This window comes from Strigops habroptila, chromosome 2 (assembly GCF_004027225.2).
Source record: "Strigops habroptila isolate Jane chromosome 2, bStrHab1.2.pri, whole genome shotgun sequence".
NCBI lineage: Eukaryota > Metazoa > Chordata > Aves > Psittaciformes > Psittacidae > Strigops > Strigops habroptila.
This window is the reverse complement of record NC_044278.2, coordinates 13,772,882-13,792,721: the sequence shown is the minus strand read 5'-3', so window position 1 is coordinate 13,792,721 and position 19,840 is coordinate 13,772,882. Positions and strand designations below refer to the sequence as shown.

Below are 19,840 nucleotides of genomic sequence, written 5' to 3'. Positions count from 1 at the left end.
GGGTTTTTGCTTTCCCCCTTCCCTTGCCTTGTCAACTAACCCCCTCTAGCGCTGAGCCGGCCGAATTTGACCTACGGGCTGCCGGCAGCAGCGAGGCGAAGGGGTGCTCTCTTCGCCTGCCTCACGCACGCCTCGCGCTCCCCTCAGGAGGGCGGCTGAGGAGGGGCCGCCGCCCTAACGGCTCTCCCGCCCCTCCCTCCATCCCGTTTCCCCCCCTGCTCGCACCGGGCCGCCCGCTGGCTGGCGGGGCGCGCGTTCCGGAGCGCCCCCGGCGCGGGGCCGCGCTGGCCTCCCGGCGGACCCGGCACCCGCCGGGCTGGGCGCAGCGGGGCGGCCCCGCGGCCGCACCGGAGGGGGCGATCGTTCGGCGGGCGGCAGGGGAGCGGCGGCACCACCACCACCAAAAAACTGCAGCCGGCTGCGCCGCACGCAAATCAGGAGGGAGCAGCGAGCATCACACCAGAGCCGCCTGATTTCTGATTGCTCCGCGGCAGAGGGGGAGAGGCAGAGACTGAGAGGGGCGAGCGGCAGAGCCGGGGACGGCGGAGGGGTCGGGGATGCTGCCTCGCAAGTTTCCTTGATTCCTTCAGGAGCGTGAGGAGGCGCCCGGCCCTTCTCCTCCTCCCGCCTCGGGAGCTCGGCGGCGCGGGTGAGGCGCTCCACCGTGGGAAACTGATGCCCCTCAGCGCTGCCGCCGGCCGGGGATGCGGGGGGCCGTGCGGCGCGGCCGGGGGAGGAGGAGGCTGCTCCTGCGAAGGAGGCTGCTGAAGCTGCTGGGGGCGCTTCTGCGGGGCTGACGGTGCCACCGGCCGGAGCCGGCGGAGGGAGCGGGGCGCGACCCCCGCTCGCCGCTGCCCCTCGAAGTTGCCGGAGCGCTCCGGGCTCCCAGCGCCGCCGCCCCTCGCGGCAGGGCGGTCAGCGGGGGCTCCCGGCGCCCCTGCCCGCCTTCGCTCTCCGGGCCGCCGCCGTGCCCCGGGACCCCGCTGGTGGATGCGCCCGCCCCGGCTCGGGCAGCCCCCGGCGGCAGTGCAGGCAGCGCAGCCTGCCGGGCCGCACCGGACCCCGGTGAGGCGGCAGGCGAGGACGCCGCGGCGGCGTTCCCCGCCGGCCTGAAGGAGGACGGGGAGCCTCGGCGGGCCGAGGACACGGGGCGCTCGGCGGGCACCAGCCATGGGGTGTTGTGAGGTGAGGAGATTGCTCTGGAGAGTCGGCCTCTTCCTCCCCCTGCTGACAGCGCGCCCCGCCGCCGCCGGTCACGTCGCCAGCAACCACGGTAAGGGCGGCCGAGGGGTGCGGTGCGGGTGGGTTCCCGCCAACTTTCCGACGGCCGCGGGAGGCGAGGGACAGGCGGGCGGCTGCCGGTGGGGAGGGGGCTCTCACCTGCGCCCGGCAGCGCTGGTGCTGCCCGGCCCGGGGAAGTGGGGTGGCAGCCGAGGCCGGTGTCGGGGCGTTGGGGCGCTCTTCGCTGCGAGCGCGGCCTTTCCCGGCGGCGGTGGGGGGTAGAGGGAATGCGGGGCCGGGCGCTGCCCGGCGGCTACCCCTCCCTGCCTCCTGTGCCCGCGACCCCGCGAAAGTTGGATGTTTAGTGAGAGGGAAACTGGGGGGCTCTGCTGCCTCCCCCCATCTCCGGGAGGGGCGAGGTTCCGACCCCGACGGGCGGCGCTGAGGACCGGGAGGTAACGCAGCGGCGGACAGGACTATCGGGGCGTCTGCGGGCTCGCCACAGCCACCCCCCGCCGCCGGGGCTTGTGACTTAGCGGTCGAGCGGCAAGTAACCGAAAGTTACCTCCCGGCGAGGTGGAGCCGTAGCAGCTTTTTACTTGAAATGTGGTTTTAGGGTTTACTTAATTCCTGCCGAACGCAAAGCGCCTTCAGAGTGGGTTTGAGAGGGCTCACTGCGCGTTAAGGGAGATTGCTGCTCGTCAGCGAACTGTTGAAAGGTGCCTGACTGTCCTTAACGCCTAATTTTTACGTGGTACGGTCTGATTGTCCGAAAAACCCACACATTTAAAGTCTTTGTCACAGGTGCATGCTGATCAGGTCTTACTCAAGACAGTATTTTAATTGCGTAGGTTCTAAGGCGTACGGTTAAGAAAAATGCCTCAGGATTAAGAAGGGAATAATCCTATTTAGAAAAATATAAATGCATAGCACATCCAGGGGATATGAAGTTTTGTTAGGAAGAATTAAAAAAACCCCCAAACCACCCGTAACTGGTTGTGAAACATCGTGTTATATGTTATCGAACATCTGGGTAGAGCAGAGCATTTCTTTAACTGTTTGTTTAATGTACATCTCTATTTAAAGTTACGGAGGAGGTAGGATGCATCTATTCCTAAATTAGGAGAGTCTATCCTACTTTTAACATTATTTTTGTGCAATTTAGCTTTCATCTAATGGGGTATTAGTGTGACGTGAGTGAAAACGTGGAAACTGAAGGGTAGCCCTAATGTTGCTTCTGACAGAAATTATTTCACCTGCTGTTATTGAAAGGAGTGCTGAAAATGGCTAAGGTGGAAAGTAATGATCAGACAAGACAAACTGGTTCTAGTCATGGTGTACTATCAGGTATATAGTTCATACATTTTCACACTTCTACAGTCTATTTTCAGCATTTGTTGTATCCATATGAGTAACAGAAAGAAAAGAGAATAAAATACCTAGAAAAAAGGAAAACACGGTAGTACAACCGCAAATACCCTAAGCAGTCAGGGGCAGTTACAGCAGGGATGTTCCAAGTTAGTATTGCTCCTTTTCCTCTTCTACACTGCATGTGATGAATAATTTCAGTTCGTAATTGTATAACATACAGTCATATCATTGCTGTAATAGATTTTGCCCTTACTCATGTCTTAGAAGCCATTGGATTTTTACAGTAGCACGATGCAGTTTTCCTTTCATGTCACTCTCATTAGTGCATGTTATTCTTTGCCACATTACCACAAGGCCTATCAAGACATGTGAATGTGTTTTTTTAAAAAAAAAATCTATCTGCTGTGTTATAGAATAGCCAAGACACAGTACATGCATCACAGGTAAAGGGTTTTTATATAGTAATGCAAATCGGATTATATTTCCAAGCTAGGATTTGATATTCCTGGGATTAAATGAGTAGTGCTTAAATAGTGTTTTAAAAAAACAGGTGAAAAATTGGGAAAATAGTTACCAAAAGAGTTAAGCCCAAAGGAAAGTCTGTCAAAGGTGAAGTGTTTTTTTGATGTTGATGTAACTTTTCCCAAGAAGTTCAGGTATCGCCTGCATAGAGCACTGATGAATCACTAAACTTCTGAATAACTTCTCTTCCTGCACCTTGTTTCAAAACTTCCAATAAAATGAGCGACTTCTTATCTTTGGTACTGTCACTGTACCATAGAAGTCAAACTATAGAAGTGTGTCACCGAAATCTGGGAAATAAACTCTCCAACCAGAAGGTGTAAGTCTAAAATGCACGTGAACTGAAAATTTACTGAATTAATACAGGTGCTTTAAAACACATGTTCTACCGGATTAATAAAATGTTAGCAAAAGAGTTTACTGTCTATGATGCTTTTCTCTAAATACAGGAATTGAATGAAAGAAAATTAGTACAATAAAGAAGTTGCCCATTGTGTAAACACTTAAATGTGTGAGTTTAAAATGCTGGTTACTAACATTTGGAAACCCAGCTCTAAAGAATATTTTGAAATCTAGTGAGGAAAAAAAATCTGAAATTTCCATAAGGTGATATTTTCTGACTGTACATCTTGGAAACATGTTTGCGATAATTGCTATTGGGTTTTTGCTAATAATTCTAGTAATTATAACTTAGCTTGGCTTTACTCTCTGATACATTTTGTTTCTATTTTGTGTTTACAAACATAGCAGCATTAGTACTAAATTGCAAAAGAATGTTTTATTTGGGTTTCTTGATTGTTTGGGGGAAAAAAGTGAAAGGGGAATAAGTTTATTATTCCAACTCGGTAAACAGAGAGCCCTTCCACTTGATGGATTATTTCCCATTATTAAAGAGGGATTTTCAGAGAAGTAATATACTCCAGTCTTATAAATTATATTTATTTATGTGTTGGGATTATTCCTTTTGTATGTTCTCCTCAAACAGAAAGATAAATTTTTTTGTATATATATATTTATACATACACACAGTTCCAAGACTCTTAGGTTGTCATTCTTCACCCAGTAAATCAATGTGTGGTGTCTTAAAGTATCTGTAGCAAGGCAGACACAAACAATACTATCGACAGGGAAGTGAACTTACTCATTTATCTTAATGGAGTGGTAAGTTCAAAACCAAATTATGACCATGCCAAGGACTATTTTTTTCTGCTAAGAAAAACTCTGTAGGTAGACAAGGCCATAGAGCTGCATAGGAACAATGTACCACTGCAGCCTGAAACAGAGCTGCTGGAAACATAAGCCTAAACTAATAGTGTAGGGTGAGTGCTTGCATGTTTGTCTAAATTTTCATTACCATGTCCATGACATGCAGTTGTGAACACGTTGCATTATTATGCAAGATTTCAGCCTGTGTTATAAGCTTGTTGATTGATTGCCAGAACACAATGAATTGAGCAATTCTTCTCAAACCTAAAAATACAGATAATAGCATCTGAGCTGTGAACTTCTTTGTGCAAAACATGTGTGATCTTTTAAGATAAAAGTCACAGCAGGTTAACAGCTCAATTGTATCTTGTGCCAACCATGTGCCTGCATGTATGTTTCCACATATATGTAAACCAGAAAGAATTTTTGTACCCTCGCTTCTTTAAGCTGTAGCTTTAAAGATAATGGCTGCATACGGTAGTGATTATGTGTCCCCAGACAATTAATTTCTGAAGTAAACTATAGAACTTGGTGAGCTTATAATGTGTCATGTCTATCAGTGAACTGTAAAAGGAAGTTGTTGCTTTTTCAAGTTACCAGGTATCAATGTATCGTGTCAGATTATGCAAGGTTGGTCTTTTTATGCTTCCTTCTAATAGGCACTTGCATTCATTTTCCTCGTCTGACAAAAAAGTTGAGGTAAGAAACAATGTCAGATGTCAGTTCCAAAATTCGTATAGCCTTTATTTTCACAGTGATTACACTTGATGTAAATTGGGTAGCTCAAAGTAGGTAATAAAGCTTTTTGATTCTGGTGTTAAAATCTCAGACAGATTACTAATGACCTTGAGTTATTCATCAGTTCAAAGAAGTTGGCTTATTTTTATTCACGTATTTATTTTTACATAAGTGCAATCCATCACAGATAAGCACTCTTTCTGAATACAGCACTCAGAATTTTCTTGTAGCAATAAGGAGACCAAGGACTAAGTGTCTGTAGAGACTGAAATTCTCTCTGAGTGAAGCTCATGTTTTACTGCTAGAGGACATCTCTTACTTCGAGGACTTACAGTCCTGTCAGGAAGGCTGTGCTGCTGCCTGTATTATACTTGTCCTGATGGATTCTGCTGCTCAGTTATCCAGCTAGTAGTTTTTGTATTTACATCATTATGAAAAATGAGAAAATAAACAAAACCACTGTAGTAGAAGCATGTCATTCCCTTTTAAGTGTGTAGCTAAAGTCATGAGCAAAATAATATTTTAGTTTCAAGATATTAAGACATTTAAAAAAATATTTTTACCCCTGTGTCCCACATCTATATGGACTTGAGTGCTAATGAAGACTTAGGAACTTTGGTGGTTGTAGATATGCATGGAATGACTTGTTATCCAAAAGCCTTGATCTGTATGCCATAAGTATGAGATGAACAGATTTGCAATAAATGCCTCATGATACTTTCCTGGTGGTTGATTTGGCAGCACTGAGTGCTGTTTGGATATTTTGTTCATTTGTTTTGGACAAATGAGAATGATTGGTAGGGAAATATTAAATATTGAACAATGTATGGCTTAAGCAGGTATAGTTTGAAACCAAGTCAGCACAGTAGCTCTCATGTAATTTGAGGGTGGCAAAACACTGTAGAGGAACTAAAGTGTTTCCAAAAGTGTGTGTGTATATATATATACATATATATATATAACTTGGCCTTGTTGAGGAAGGAGGCAAGTCAAAATTCAAGCTAAATGTCATAAGGAAGTATGGAAAAACAAACAGAAGAGTTGACAGTGAGCAGTGGTTTTTCCATCTCTTATGATTTATTCAGAGATCAGTGTTTTCAGTGTCAGTCAGCATCTTGCCTGCATCAGGAAACAAGCCAGCGTAGTTCTTAGAAAACAGACTGACACCGGTGCAGAGGGGATGACTGTCCTGCATCTGCCTACTCTTCTGAGCTCCTTTTCAAAACAGCTGTTGCTGGCTGCTCTCAAATTGGCCTTCAGTATTGGATCAGATACACCTTGGGTTTGATCCGGAATGACCATTCTTATCCTCCTGTGAATTTAACAGTTAATTTTTGGCCAGACAGTACTTCTTTTGGCAAGTCAAGTAGTTTACAAATGAGAGAAGGACAAAGCATGTAGGAAATTAATTTTTTTTCTTGTGGAAGTCTCCTCTGTGTTTCCAGATACATATTTTTAAATCTAATTACTTAGATGTGAACTCTACTCGAGGGTTTGTTTAGGCTATCTGATGTTGGACTTTTCACTTGAGAATTTTAGAAAAGTATTAAAGTTCAGTAAATTGTGTGTAAGGTACAGAGTAAATCAATATCCAATTTGTTGGCTGTTTTTTTTAAATGAAAAGGCTAATATGTTTAAAATCTCCTTTAACTGATTGGCGATATTTAGAAACTGTTACACATGTGCAGCATTTTATTGTTCTTATATCCCAATATAGCATGGCTATGTTAGGATATGTTCTTATTCCAGCTGTGTGTAAGATGGAATGTTTCCGTTAGAATCACTGGATTTCTCTAACTTGACATTGACACAAAGAAGAGGCTGGTCTTTTGTTTGTTATGCCCCTTTACATGCTGGAAGAGACAAGTAGGGAAAACAAAATATTTGTCCAAAATGTATCCTGACTTTTGAGAACCACGTTATCATGCAGGAGAGGTCAAGAAAAAGCCATCTCTTGTGAACAATGCATCTTCAGAAGCTAGTTTTGAACTTGTAAATGATATGCCAATCTTTATGGTAAGGTGTTGGAACAAAGAATTACTACTAAAAAGATTTCTCTTACATGATATAAACATGAAATTCTTTGCAGGATTTCTTTCTGGTCCGTACAAATCAACTTACTCAATTTTATGAGAATGTGATTCCCCAGACCTTTCTCTTAGATTATTTTCTTAATTTTGAGTGCCACTTCCTTATCATTTGGTTTTGTGAACTTGTATCTTGGCAACTTGTGTAAAATTCAGGGTTTTCCCATCAATGTTTGTTTTTTCTTACTTGACAGAGGTTTTTATGAACTGTTAAAAACCTAAAGATCTCCCTTTATTTTTCATTATTATTTTTAGGGCTTTTAAAATGCGTTCATGAACACTTCTTTCCATTTCTGTACTTATTCCTCAAGGTAATCATCATTCTGTCTTCTGTTGTAGTGATGCCAGAATATTTCCAGACCATACAAAAGCCTGTAAAATTTATCAGTGAATTTACCTTCTGCTGGTTCATTTCTCTTGTAATCCCCCTTAGTCTTCCAGTCTACCACTTATTCCAACAATCCTTATACTCATTCCAAGCATGCTTTCGTTATCAATCTTGCAACACCTTCTTCCCACGTCCAAAGTCCATTCAAAATAGGTAGGCGTTAAATAAAAGTCACTCTGATTAATCCAGCATTCATCTGTAATTTAAGTACTAATTTTAATGTGTTTCAGAACACAGTTTAGAGAGCACTCTTGGCTTTAAATCAACTCCATGTTTTATGTGGATGTCTGAAGCTCGCTAATCCATTGTATTAAAAACAACCCTAAACCGTCCCAACAAAACCCAAATCAAAAAACCCTGAAGTTTTTCCTACTTGGTAGGAAAATTCTGCTGATTTAATTGTCTCACCCACAACACAATACTAATGTGTGTTAACATTTCTATCGCTGTCTTGGATGTTTGTATTTGGACTAAATTCCATCATCCTGTAAAAAACCCATAAAGGTACTGAATACCTTGACAATGGTGATAATTCAATAATTAGAGAAGTATTAATTTTAATCAGTGAAGCTATTCTTATGATGCTAGGTTTTTTAAACTAAAAAACCCCATTTATTTTATGAGGAAATTATATCTAGATTGAAAATTGAATTCCGTTTCTGTAGAATGATCTGAGGATTTAAAATGTATTTTGCCTCTGAATATAAAAAGGTCAAATTCACATTTAACAACCATTCTGGGATTTTGATTCAAAACGCTAGAAACATTTCATTATTAAAAATAAAATAATCATAATGAGATGCAAACCAACATAGAATATATTGTATGAACTTCAAACACAGACTTGAAATAAGGTGAATCCAAATCTCAAGTTCTTAATTTTAATCTTTTTGTCTGTTCTCTGAAAATCTGTAAGGAATAGGATATTATAAAATGTATTTTTTTTTAATTATCCCAGTGTTTTCAGGCTATTATCCCTAACTTTCCACACATACACTTCTCTGTCAAACGCCACACCGTGTTTCAAAGCTCTGTGTTACTGTGATTTATCTCTGTGCAAAGCGGGAGACAAACTGAAGTTTTGAGGAAAGATTAAGTCCTGATTTTGTTTGTATTACCCACCAGAGAGGGCCATGGTCATTCATTCACTAGCTTCATGACCCTTAACATTTCCTTACTTGTGGTGTTGGTGTTGCTTGAAGTATTCTGGAAAACATGGGGGTTAAGGGAGGCTGATGCAACAGAGAAGCCAGCACATGCTTTCCAGGACGCTGCTGTGAGGAAGATGCATGACCAGGGCTGATCCATCTTTTCCTTGTGCCGGCTCATACAAAACAGTCCCAGCATAAGAAACATGGAAAAGGTCTTTCTTCTTCTTCTCTCTTTTCACCTACTTTTTCCCCCTCTTCCACTGTCTCTCATGTTGTATGTGTTCATACTTTAAGATTCTACTTAAAGTCTCTAGGAAGAAACAAGAATTTAAAGATGTGATACTCTTTAATAGAAATTATTGCTTTAGAGTTCTTCCCTTACAAGAGATGTAGTTTTATTTGTCCTAAATTGACTGAATGCCAGACAGTCTTTGAAGGTGTCTACTGTTCACTGACAGGTTCTCCAAAAAGAGCAATAGCAGATTAATGAAGAATGCACAGCAGCTAGAATGAACAGCAGCTCCTCATAGGTCGGTGCAGCTCTGTTGGGTAGCATAAGCAATACTTACGAGAGAAACACTAATACAAGCAATAGCAATCCAGGGTGAACATTTTAATATACAGATCTGTTAACTGCATTTGTAATACAGCATTCCTTCATGCCAACATTTTTTTTTTTTTGAGTATGCAGCTTTTAGCTTAGAACAAAATCAGTGCTGTGTCACTTCTATGCAAAAAGAAAGATGAGCAGTAGGCACTATCTGTAACAAACTGCTGTGAAGGTACACACACAGAATGAGGACGGAGTAAAAGGTGTATTTACTGGGAGTTCTACCATCTCAATCCATTTAATGGCTTCTGCACCTAGAACAAAAGGGGAAAAGTCACATATAGCAAATAGTATCATTGATGCATGTAATGAGTGATTTGTTTTGGCTGGGAACCCTTGGTTAGAGTGCATTTGCTGCTGTAATTTGTGTTCTCTGGCGGTTGTTTGCTTCTTATCTTAAAATAAAGGAATAAAAGAATGAATTGGAAAGCATTCCGTAAAATCATGCGCTAGTGTTTTAATCTTGGTAAAAGTCATTATCTCTCTGAAATTTCCCAGGCCAGTTTTCCCAGTGGGTTCCAGCTGCTGGTTTAAAATCAAATTCTATAGCAAAAATTATGCTGAAATTTAGAATTAAATTGTTCAAATATATTTTGGACATACTAAAAAAGTATGAAGAGAGACCTAGCTGTTTTTTCCTGTAGTGCTTTCATTCTTTGTGGCTGGAAATGGACTGCACGAAAAGCATTTGGATGAGGGATTCAGATTTTAAAATGTGGTTTGAATCCAACACTTGTTCTGCAAAACAAAGTGGGGCCATATAAAATTGCATAGTCCTTCATATCTTGCTGTATCTGGCTGCTGAACATCTTTGAAGGGAAAGTAAGGGAAATGTCAAACCTTTGTCCTCTGCTAAATTGCTTTTGTTTGTATTACTGAAGTTGCTGAATGCTTACATGCCAGAATGATACAGTAGGAACACCCACTCAGAGGGTTATGTTAGATTTAATCATTCAGTTTAGTGGACTTCATTTTGTAGAGGAACATTTGATTTAGGTAAACATGAATGCTGTTAGTATCTAGGAAAGAAGAAACATGATGAGAGGTGTGGCACATGTGAGCTGCTCAACCAAACTCGCACACAGGCTGCCACCAGCTCTGGTGGAGACCCAAACTCTGTTGCTGCTAAGACGACATTAGGAATGTTTATCCTGTGATTTTTTTATATGATGAAAAAGGTCATAAAATGTCAGATTTCCAGACAAAGAATTTCAAAAAGAATTAGCTAAATTTGCTTCTTTAAGAAATATAGGAAAAATGTCTTCTGCTAAGGGTAAGAATTTGCCTTCGTAAAATGGTTATATCGGAAGCGATAAAGATGTGTTGCATTCAAAGGAAGAGGAATGATTGTGTACAGTGCACAAAATAAAAAGGTCTACCAGAGAGAGGTATTGTATGAAAACTGCTTCTGAAGAGATCTGGGATTGTAAAAGTTAGCCAGGAAATCAGATGGTATTCTGTGTCATGTTAATGGTTCCTCTTGATGCAGATGAATATAATGATGTTATCATATACTCCATTTTTCTATAGGCTATCTAAAGGGCATCTCATCTAGTCTGGAGAAATGAATGCTAGTGGTTGGAAGGAGTCCAACATTTCCTGTTGCCGTTGTTTAATACATGGTTCTGTGCAAACAGGCTGCACGCAGTTATTTTTTCAGTGTTGAATCTCATCTAAACTATTATTTTTCACAGTATTCTTTTGAACAAACCTTCTGTGTCTTTATAGCCAACTATACTAAAGAGAAGAGTTAAAGGCCCAAACTTTAGCTTAGGTGGACGGTTTGTGACACCCTCTGCATGTTTCTAGAAATTAGTTTTTCATGTGCACAGATAGGTGGCAGAGGTAGATGTGACACCTTGGTTTTCAGTGTAGTCTTCAGCAAAACTCATTGGGTTTTGGTTTTTGGTGGTGGGTTTGGTGGGTGTTTTTTTTTTTTTGTGTGTGTGTGTTTAATATTTTATTTTATTTATTTTATTTTTTGATTCCTGTGTATAATTAAGTTGTTCTCTGCCAAGAACATTTTGATCCTATTTTAAAAAATCCATGGTATATCAGAACTCAGATAAAGTGGATTTGTACCACTCAAATTAAGGATCTGAAACTTTCTTGCCATTTTGTGTACCTAGTGTCTTAACAACCTTCCTGAAGTCAAAGCCTCGACCTCAAAGCAGAAGTCTTGGCCAGCTGGCCCATGGAGCTGTTTGGCTCCCACAGTCCTGGGAACCAGCTATCTTTGATGTAGACTGGGAGCAATAGGGAATATTTCAGTTCTGGTTTTTCCTAACTTTTTAAGTGTGGGACTTGCTAATCCCAATAGCATAAAAATGTAGTTAATACAAAATTTCCTTTCCTACTGCAATTTTTCTATTCTAAAAAGTTCATTTTTTCTCTCCCTCTTTATATATCATTCAAATGAGATGGTGGTTTATGTAGATTGGTGGTGTAATCCTCTATAAATGATCTGAATTACTTAAGGCAAGAGAGGTGCCTTATTCATGACATAATCATTAGACAGTAATGAAGGCATGCACCTTGCTATAGTACTTAGTACCTTGCCGATCTGCTTAGCATAGTAGATTATGCCAAGCAGCAGCGGAATTTTGAAACTTGCAAGTAAAATTGGCTCATTTTCAGGTAACACACCAGGGTTATCCTCTCTAAGTTGACTAAGAGCTCTAATGGTCATGACCTCCCATTCTGTGGCTCTTTTTATTACTTCAGTTGTTCTTTCATTTCTTCCCTCTTTTTACCTTTCTCAACCTCATTCTTCCGCTAAATGGCTTCTGCCCATCAGTGCCCACAATTTCCTTTTTATTTCTGTTTTTTATGGTTGCGTTCCTCATTTTGCTGCATTTGTTTGTGCATGTGTTTCTTCCTTGTCCTTCCACGCTCTCTGAGCTCTGGGTGAGATCAGAGAATACAGATGAAAGTTTTCTGTACTTGTTGGCTCGGAAGCCAGAAGATGCAATGAAAGGACCATCTTGTGCAGCCTGGCAGTCTTAGGATGGAGTATGCTCACTTGCTCTGTGGTAACAGTATCAGCACAGTCGAATTGACACATAGAGTCTGTTAAGGATGGAATGCCCTAAGCATAGGTAAGCTTTGGCAGTGCCAACATTTCAAATTGCTGGAGAGAATATGTTTAGCTTGCGTAACTAAGCCTATAGCAGAGGACATCAGTGAATGTGTATCAAGATGCTTCAAATCAGAAATGCAAGTATTCCTTAAGTATAGGTGCAAAACAGATTTTCCCTTCTCTCACTCTTGGAAATGTTTGAACAGTTTTATTTGATGGGGTTTTTTGTGGGTGGTTTTTTTTTTTTTGGTAGACATCCGCTTCAAGCATAGGGTTTGACATTGAACATTTCAGTTTGGGAAATGTTGAAAAGACAAAAAATGATGTTGAAGTATAAGAGAGTTAAATAACATGAGCCATAACCATAGTTAGAATGGAGGTCACATTTATAGCCAGTTTCCTATTTTGTTCCTTTCACATGGCATACCTGTTGTTGCCACAGTACATCAAGAGTTCCAGTAATGCTTAGCTTGTTCACTTTACTAGTAATAATTTTCCTTAGTAATTTTGTAACAAGTAGTCTTGATTTTAAGTAATGTCCCGAGGCCTCAGCATTAGTGGGTTTCCATTATATTAAAGCAAATTAGGAAATTATTTTTAATAGCTATACTCTGATACATTTTATACTTGAGAGGTGCCTCAAGAAATAAAAGCTGATTGAAATTGGTGCCACAGATGGATATTTTGAAAACAAAAAAGAAAATTAATAATAGATCAGGCCTGATTAGATGTTGACATTTAGAACTGCACATAGATAATGTTAAAACTTAGTGACAACAGGCAGTCGTCTTCCTGATTTACATTTGAACCTCCATTCTTGGTTCAGGTGGATCATGGTACATACACTTTAAAGGTTAATGAACATATATCTCTTCTGATTGTTCAGGCTTTAGCATGGAGGGCTGAATGTTTTATAATTACTTTGTTCTATGTGGAACTTAATTTTTTCTGGGTTTTTTTGTTGTTGTTTTTTTTTTAGTTGGGTTTTTTTTTTTTTATATGAAATTCCAAATTGCTTAAATGTTTAGATGAAGCAAAAATAATTTATGAATTGATTTTCTGTCTTACCTTCTTCTATACACTTGTTTTACTCCACCGCGATTTAAGCATCATTGTACCTGACTTGCATTCTTTTTAAGGGAGAAGAATGTGAGGATTGTGGTCTTTGATTACTTCCTTTCCACTTAAATATATCAAGCAGAGATCCTAACATAGAGCATTGTTTCATCTTGTTATGTTGTTTTTGTTAACGATATCTAGCTGCTTATTCCTGTTTCATTTTACCTTCCAGTCAGTTTTTAATGCAGAACAGTATTTTTACCTCCCTGAACAGGGTTACCAAGTTGATCTTTTCATCCAGTCAGCCTTTGCAAAAATTTAAGCCTTTTCCAGTTCATAACTAAAACTGACTGAGAAGTCCCAAGAGGTTTGTTAACCCTGCTTCTGTGCATTTCAGTTCCAATAAATACCTTTTCCTTTTCAAATAATAGTTTGGAAAATAACTGTGTGTTGGTATTACTGCTGAAAAACTGAAGATTCTTTGGTGTTTGCACTTGATTTTTTTATTTTTCATTTAAAGCTCATTTTTGCAGTTTGAGGGAATCACGTCCTTGTCAGCAAGTTTGCTGATGACATAAAGCTGAGAGGAGCCGCTGATAAGCCAGAAGGTTGTGCTGCCATCCAGAGGACCTTCGACAAGCTGGAGAAATGGGCTGATGGGGGAACCTCATGAAATTCAGCAGAGGGAAGTGCCAAGTCCTCCACCTGAGGAGGAACCCAGTGCACCAGTACATGCTAGGGACCACCCAGCTGGAAAGCAGCTTGGCTGAAAAGTACCTGGGTGAGGACACCAAGGCAAATGGTATCCTGGGCTGCATTAGGCAATGTAGTGCCAGCAGGTCAAGGGAAGTGATCCTTCCTCTTGGTGCTGCTGAGGCTACACCTGGAGTGCTATGTCCAGTTTTGGGTTCTTCAGTGTAGGAGAGACAGGGACATAGTGGAAGAAGTCTAGCGAAGGGCAATGAAGGGACTGGTATTTGGAAAGGTTGAGAAAGAAAGGCTGAGAGGAAAGGTTTCTCTCTCTGCAGAAGAGAAGGCTTCAGTGTATGTAAATGCCTGAAAAGAAGGTGCAAAGACGACTGAGCCAGGCTCTTTTCAGTGGTGCGCAGTGAGAGGAGCAGAGGCAATGGACGCAAACTGAAACACAGGAGATGCCATCTGAACATCAGGAAACACTTTTTTTGTGTTTTGAGAAACACTATGCTGTGGTCATTCTCAAAAGTGTTATGGTGGTTTTGGGTTTTGAGAACACCACATTGGGAGGGTAACTACGCACAGGTTGCCCAGGGATGTTTTGGAGTCTCCTGCATTGGAGATATTCAGAAGCTGTCTGGACACAGTCCTGGGCAACCTGCTCTAGGTAACCCCTGTTGAGCAGGGAGGGTTGGACAAGGTGACCTCCAGAGGTCCCTTTCAACCTCAACCATTCTGTGAATCAGCAAAATGCATCACTAAGCAATCTGAATTTAGCTGTGAATGTTTCTGTTTCAGTCAGACTTGGCTCTTCCTAGCCCAAACAGTATCTGTAGTAGCTTTCCATTGCATGTAAAGGGCCTGAACGGGGGAGGAACATCAGCGGAAGAAGAAAGTGAGTTGGTTAGAAATTGAGCGTGGGTTAAACCTTCTTCTTTGAGTTGTAACTCTGTAATGATATATTTAAGAAAAAGAATAACAGGTTTTTGTTTTGGGGGTTTTTTTCATCCATTTTGTTCTCTTTGACCTTGTGTGTGGACTGGCATAAATGAATGTGTGCCATTTTGAATTGATAAGTAATTTCAGCATCAAAGTCTGCATTGGTAAAAATGAAGCTGTGAATGATCAGTGTTCTGGATATTTCTCCACTATGATACCTTCTGTAGGATCATTTAAAGAGGAATCAGTCAGGACATAATTGTGCTAGACACTATTAAAATGTGCAGATTCAGGAGAAACAATCTTGTGTGTCAATGAAAGGCACTGTGACTCTCTTAAAGGGAGGCGTAGAAAAGGTCAGCTGGACCATTTGCGTATCAGAGCAGAAAACCAAAACCAAAGCTAGAGCGCTACTAATCACATAATGAATATACATGCTATATATTCATGTTACTGCTGTAAGGCAGTGCCCCAGGGAAACACAATGGCTTCTAGATCAACTATGACTGAAGAAGGTATCACAAGGCATACCTTAGAGAATGGGAATTTTATAATGTCCAGTATACAGTAATGATGCTAAGCCAACTTTGGTGATAGAAATCAAATGCACATACCAATAGGCTTTAATAGACCCAAAACTTCCAAATAGTGTGAGGTAGAGTCAGAAGTAGAGCCTGCAGAAGAGTTCATATTTTTGTCTTGCAAATTCCATCTAGCCAGAAGTAAAACCCCAAGATTATTAGGTAGTAGCGCAGCTGCTTGATTTTGAGACTTGCGGCTTGGTTGCATTAATATTGATCTTGGTCGTACTTTTTGTTTTCTTTGTTGGCTGTCAGTATTATTTCCATGTTGTTTGAATACAAGTGAAACATGGCCTTTCGAGAAGAAAGCAATTTTGAGAAGCTGGTGAGATGTCTGGCCTAAGTATCCTCTTGTACAGATACCTTGGAACAGGAGTTGACAATGTGCTTTGCTAGCAGAGAATTTACATTAGTGTTCTATACAGCCTATTGGCTCCTAGGGCGTTTAGTAACTACATATGTCAGTGTTGACAGAATCAGATTATTTCATTTATGTAAGGGACTTGCCTATGAAGTTGAAAGGTCCCATTAATTCACTTGAAATTCCAGAAATAGGAATGAATGAAAAAATCCCCAAATAGCAATTTTTTTTTTTTTTTTTTTACAGTACAAAAGTAATATACTGTATGTCCATTTGCAAACAAGGATGGCTGAAGTCAGTCATCTGGAACTGCACTCTGTTATGTAAATAAAATTAAGGACACTGTAATTCAAAGGTGCAGTGTTTGGTTTCCATAGAAGTCATAAAGGGAATGGGTAAAACTGGAGTAGCTGCATTACAGAACTCAGGTCTAAGTACCAGACATTTATCAGACCATGCTGATGATGTGGAGTATGGATGATACTCATATCAAAGTATATCAAAGCAATACCAAAGACTGGGAATGGGAGAGAAAGACAGTAGAGCAAAATTGTTAGTTTGGGGTTATTGCTGTTAAGCAGAAGCTTATTAGGTTGGTTGGTTCCCCCCCTCCCCCCCCCCCCTTTCTATTGTAGGGCTTTTGTCTTAGAAACACTAGAACTTGGTTAAAATCAATACTAGGGTTGGGTGGAGTGTTCTGATGTTCTGTATAAGGAGAAACCTTTTTGCAGGTGACAGGTTTGTGTGTCTTGCTCATATTCTCAAAGTAAGACCAATAGCCACCATCTAAGCAGATAAGAATTTTCTACCTCTCCAGGTCAGATGAGACTGCCAAAGCAATTTGTGATTGGAGATTTTTTTCCTTCACTGTAACATGTAATATACTTTTTTATTAGGTTCTTAAGGACTGCTATCTTAGAAAAGAAAAAAAAGAAAAAAACCAAACCAAAACAAAGCCCCTGCTATGGACAGGTTCTTCATAATAGCCTTCAGTTAAGCATCTGCTTAGTTAAGGATCTTCTTTTTTCTTTTTTGTATAGTATATTTAGGAAGGAAAAAGTTAGTGAGATGATATTCCGGCTGTGCAAAGAGTGACTAAAGAACTGTTCATTCTTTCGCACTAATGTATTTAAACTTGGAAGTGTGATTATGGATGCTTGAGTCTTTGACCTAAGGAGATCTTGCTTTCTCTGGTATCTTCTGTTATCTGGTATTTTCATGTCCAAATGAGGTGCAATTACACCAAATTCAGTGACTGCACTGTCCAAATGACCTGATTACTTGAGCTGCCAGGAAGTAGCTGAGGTTGACTTCACAGTTATTCAGCATGCACAAAAAATTACTTTGAATGTTTGGGTTTTGGGGCCTTTACCACATGGAACATATGTTAAAAGATTTTTGGTCTAGTTTAAACGAAGCGAAAACTATGAAAAGAATTTAAGAAATAGTCTGGATATGAAATGCTTGATGAATAAAATAAAATTCTTGCTGGTGGGCTTTATGTGGGGTAGTATTCTTTGAGCAGAGGTAAACATTTATGGAGCTGTAAGGAACATAAGTATGACTATCATTGCAGTAAAGTGATACAATTTATGGCTAAAGCTCCTACAATAGCAGTGGGCTGTCATTTTTTTCAGATAATGAGTTGGAACTACATTTTTGGTAAGGGAGAGGAGCAAAAAATAGGAAGAAAGAAGAGAAAAAATTCAGGTTCTCCTGATTCTCTTACATGAATACTTGAATTTACAAAATTTTGGGTTTAGTTTAGCAGGAAAAAATAATTTGTTCAACAGTGTGTCATCCCTAGGTGTAAGCATACAGATTTGTAGACTCCCAAGCAGGTTCTAGTGCTTTTTTTAAATTACTTAATTTAAAAAGTATAATAAATTAATTCCAGCATAGGGAAGGGAAGAAATGTCATCAACTTGAGTCCATTGATTCCACTTTTATTGCTCAAAACTGCTACAGTTCATAAAATGCAGTTTTACAGGCTATTAGTCCATAATGTGGGTTATGTCCTTTGGAGACTTATGTTAAAAGATAAATGCAGTAGTTCAAAAAGATCTATATTGCAGTTCTGGGAAAAGGCTTCAAGAATTATTTAAGTGCTTTTTACTGTGTTCCAGAAGGAAAAGGGTTGGAGGGGAGAAGTTAACCATCGGCTTCAAAGACAGGAAAGGAAATTAGCAATGGGAGAGTCAGTTTATCAGTCAGCAAATGGCTTAATTTGCTTGGAGGTGAGGAAAATATTTTACTGTAACGTTACTGGCCTTGAAAGATCTTTTTAATTGTTCTTTACAAAAAAAAAAAAAAAAGCATTTGTGTTTGTGGTACATGCTAAGATTTCTTACACTGCATTGAGAGGCTCTGTTGCCTGTAACTGTAGCATAGAACTGGGAAAGAGCTGTTACCACAAGCAAATTCCCCCTATGATGCTGTACAAAAAACTGATCGATTTTCATCTTATATCTATTGAAGTCATGTTCCCTTATTGCTCCTGTTGGGAGGTTGTTCTGAATTTCAGTGCTATGAAATTAAAATGCATTTATAAACTGCATCTATTAGTGCGTATTCATTTATGCTCATGCTGGCACTGTCCCAGAGCTTAAGAACATCTTTTCATTCTCCATTTTTATCCAGCTGTACTGTTGCAGGAGGAGTCATATCTCTTCTTTTGGGTTTTGGTATGCTGTTTCAATTTCTCATTCAAGAGATTTCTGATCACTCTCACAGTTTCAGTTGACTTTGCTTGTTCTCCATCCCGTTTTAATTCATTCTTTCTTGAACAAAGGTGGCCAGATCCATATGCAGCTTTGCTGGTGAGGCTTTACTGGTGCTTTGTGCAATAGTAGTGTTTATATTAGAAATACCTGACACTTTGTGATGGCGTTTGTCTCTGTTCCCATGCTGTTTGATTGGTCCTTGGTTGGTTTGTCATCAGCTAATACATACATGTCTTTTTTTTCCTGTTTGCTACTAGGCTCTCACTTTATGAAAGAAATTTTCCTTGGCTCCCTTTGGATTGTCTAATGATTCATATTCAATGTCCTTCCTTCTTTGTTATCCTTGATATGAAGAATCATTCCTTCTCTACCCATAGCCCCCCATGTAGTGTTCCAGCCTGCAGTTGTGTTGACAATGCCTCCCAACTTTCCCATGGAAAAAAATTTCGTTAGAAGTACCCTACTTTGGCCAAGGATATTACTTCAATCTTAAAAAAGACCAGCGTCATGACTGATCTTTGAGGAACTGCATTGTGAATTGCACAGTTAAATACTGTCTGTCTCAAAAGCATGCCTTGTATGCCTGTTTTGCTCTCTATTTAAAGCAACTAAAAACTCTCTAGAAATTTGTTTCAGTTTCCTAACCCAGATTTATTTCTGACGTTTCTACAATAAGATGTACATGATAAGCTGGAATGTTCACTACCAGTATGGTGTTGCCACATAAATAGTAATATAATAATATCTTAACTATAATTCCACAAATAATATTCCATAATTTTTGTAGATTCAAAACACTTTGCAATTTGCGTAATTCTGAAATAAGGCTGAAAGAAGTACTGCATTTTCAGAGTCAAATCGAATGAAATTATCCTCAAATTCAGCTGTAATTTTACCTTAATGCGTTATAATTCAGATGTCAGCTTTTTCTTCCATAATTTGATTCTGCTTGGCTATTAGGATCGCTCAGTACTTACTCTGTTTTATGGCTCTTAGATGAAATAAATTAAGCTGTATAGCAATATAAAAGATAATATTCATTGTTATAAATTTGGCATTTACACAAATGAAACATCTTAAATTCCCCCTTCATCTGTTTTAAATTAAGTAT

General features: G+C 40.3%; 1 protein-coding gene across 6 annotated transcripts in view; it reads left to right on the top strand.

The window, feature by feature from the left end:
• The first annotated feature begins 294 nt into the window (after window positions 1–294).
• The window catches only part of LOC115601713 (ephrin type-A receptor 6), a 490,729-nt gene continuing 471,183 nt past the window's right edge, over window positions 295–19,840 (top strand). For 5 of the 6 annotated variants that reach the window (XM_030472043.1, XM_030472041.1, XM_030472045.1 and 2 more), the window contains exon 1: window positions 295–1,273. In XM_030472043.1, coding sequence (XP_030327903.1) covers window positions 1,171–1,273 — 103 coding nt within the window. In that variant the 5' untranslated portion in view covers window positions 295–1,170. Of the gene's footprint in view, window positions 1,274–1,859; window positions 1,941–19,840 lie in introns of those variants that run through there. The other variant, XM_030472046.1, reaches the window with a different exon arrangement.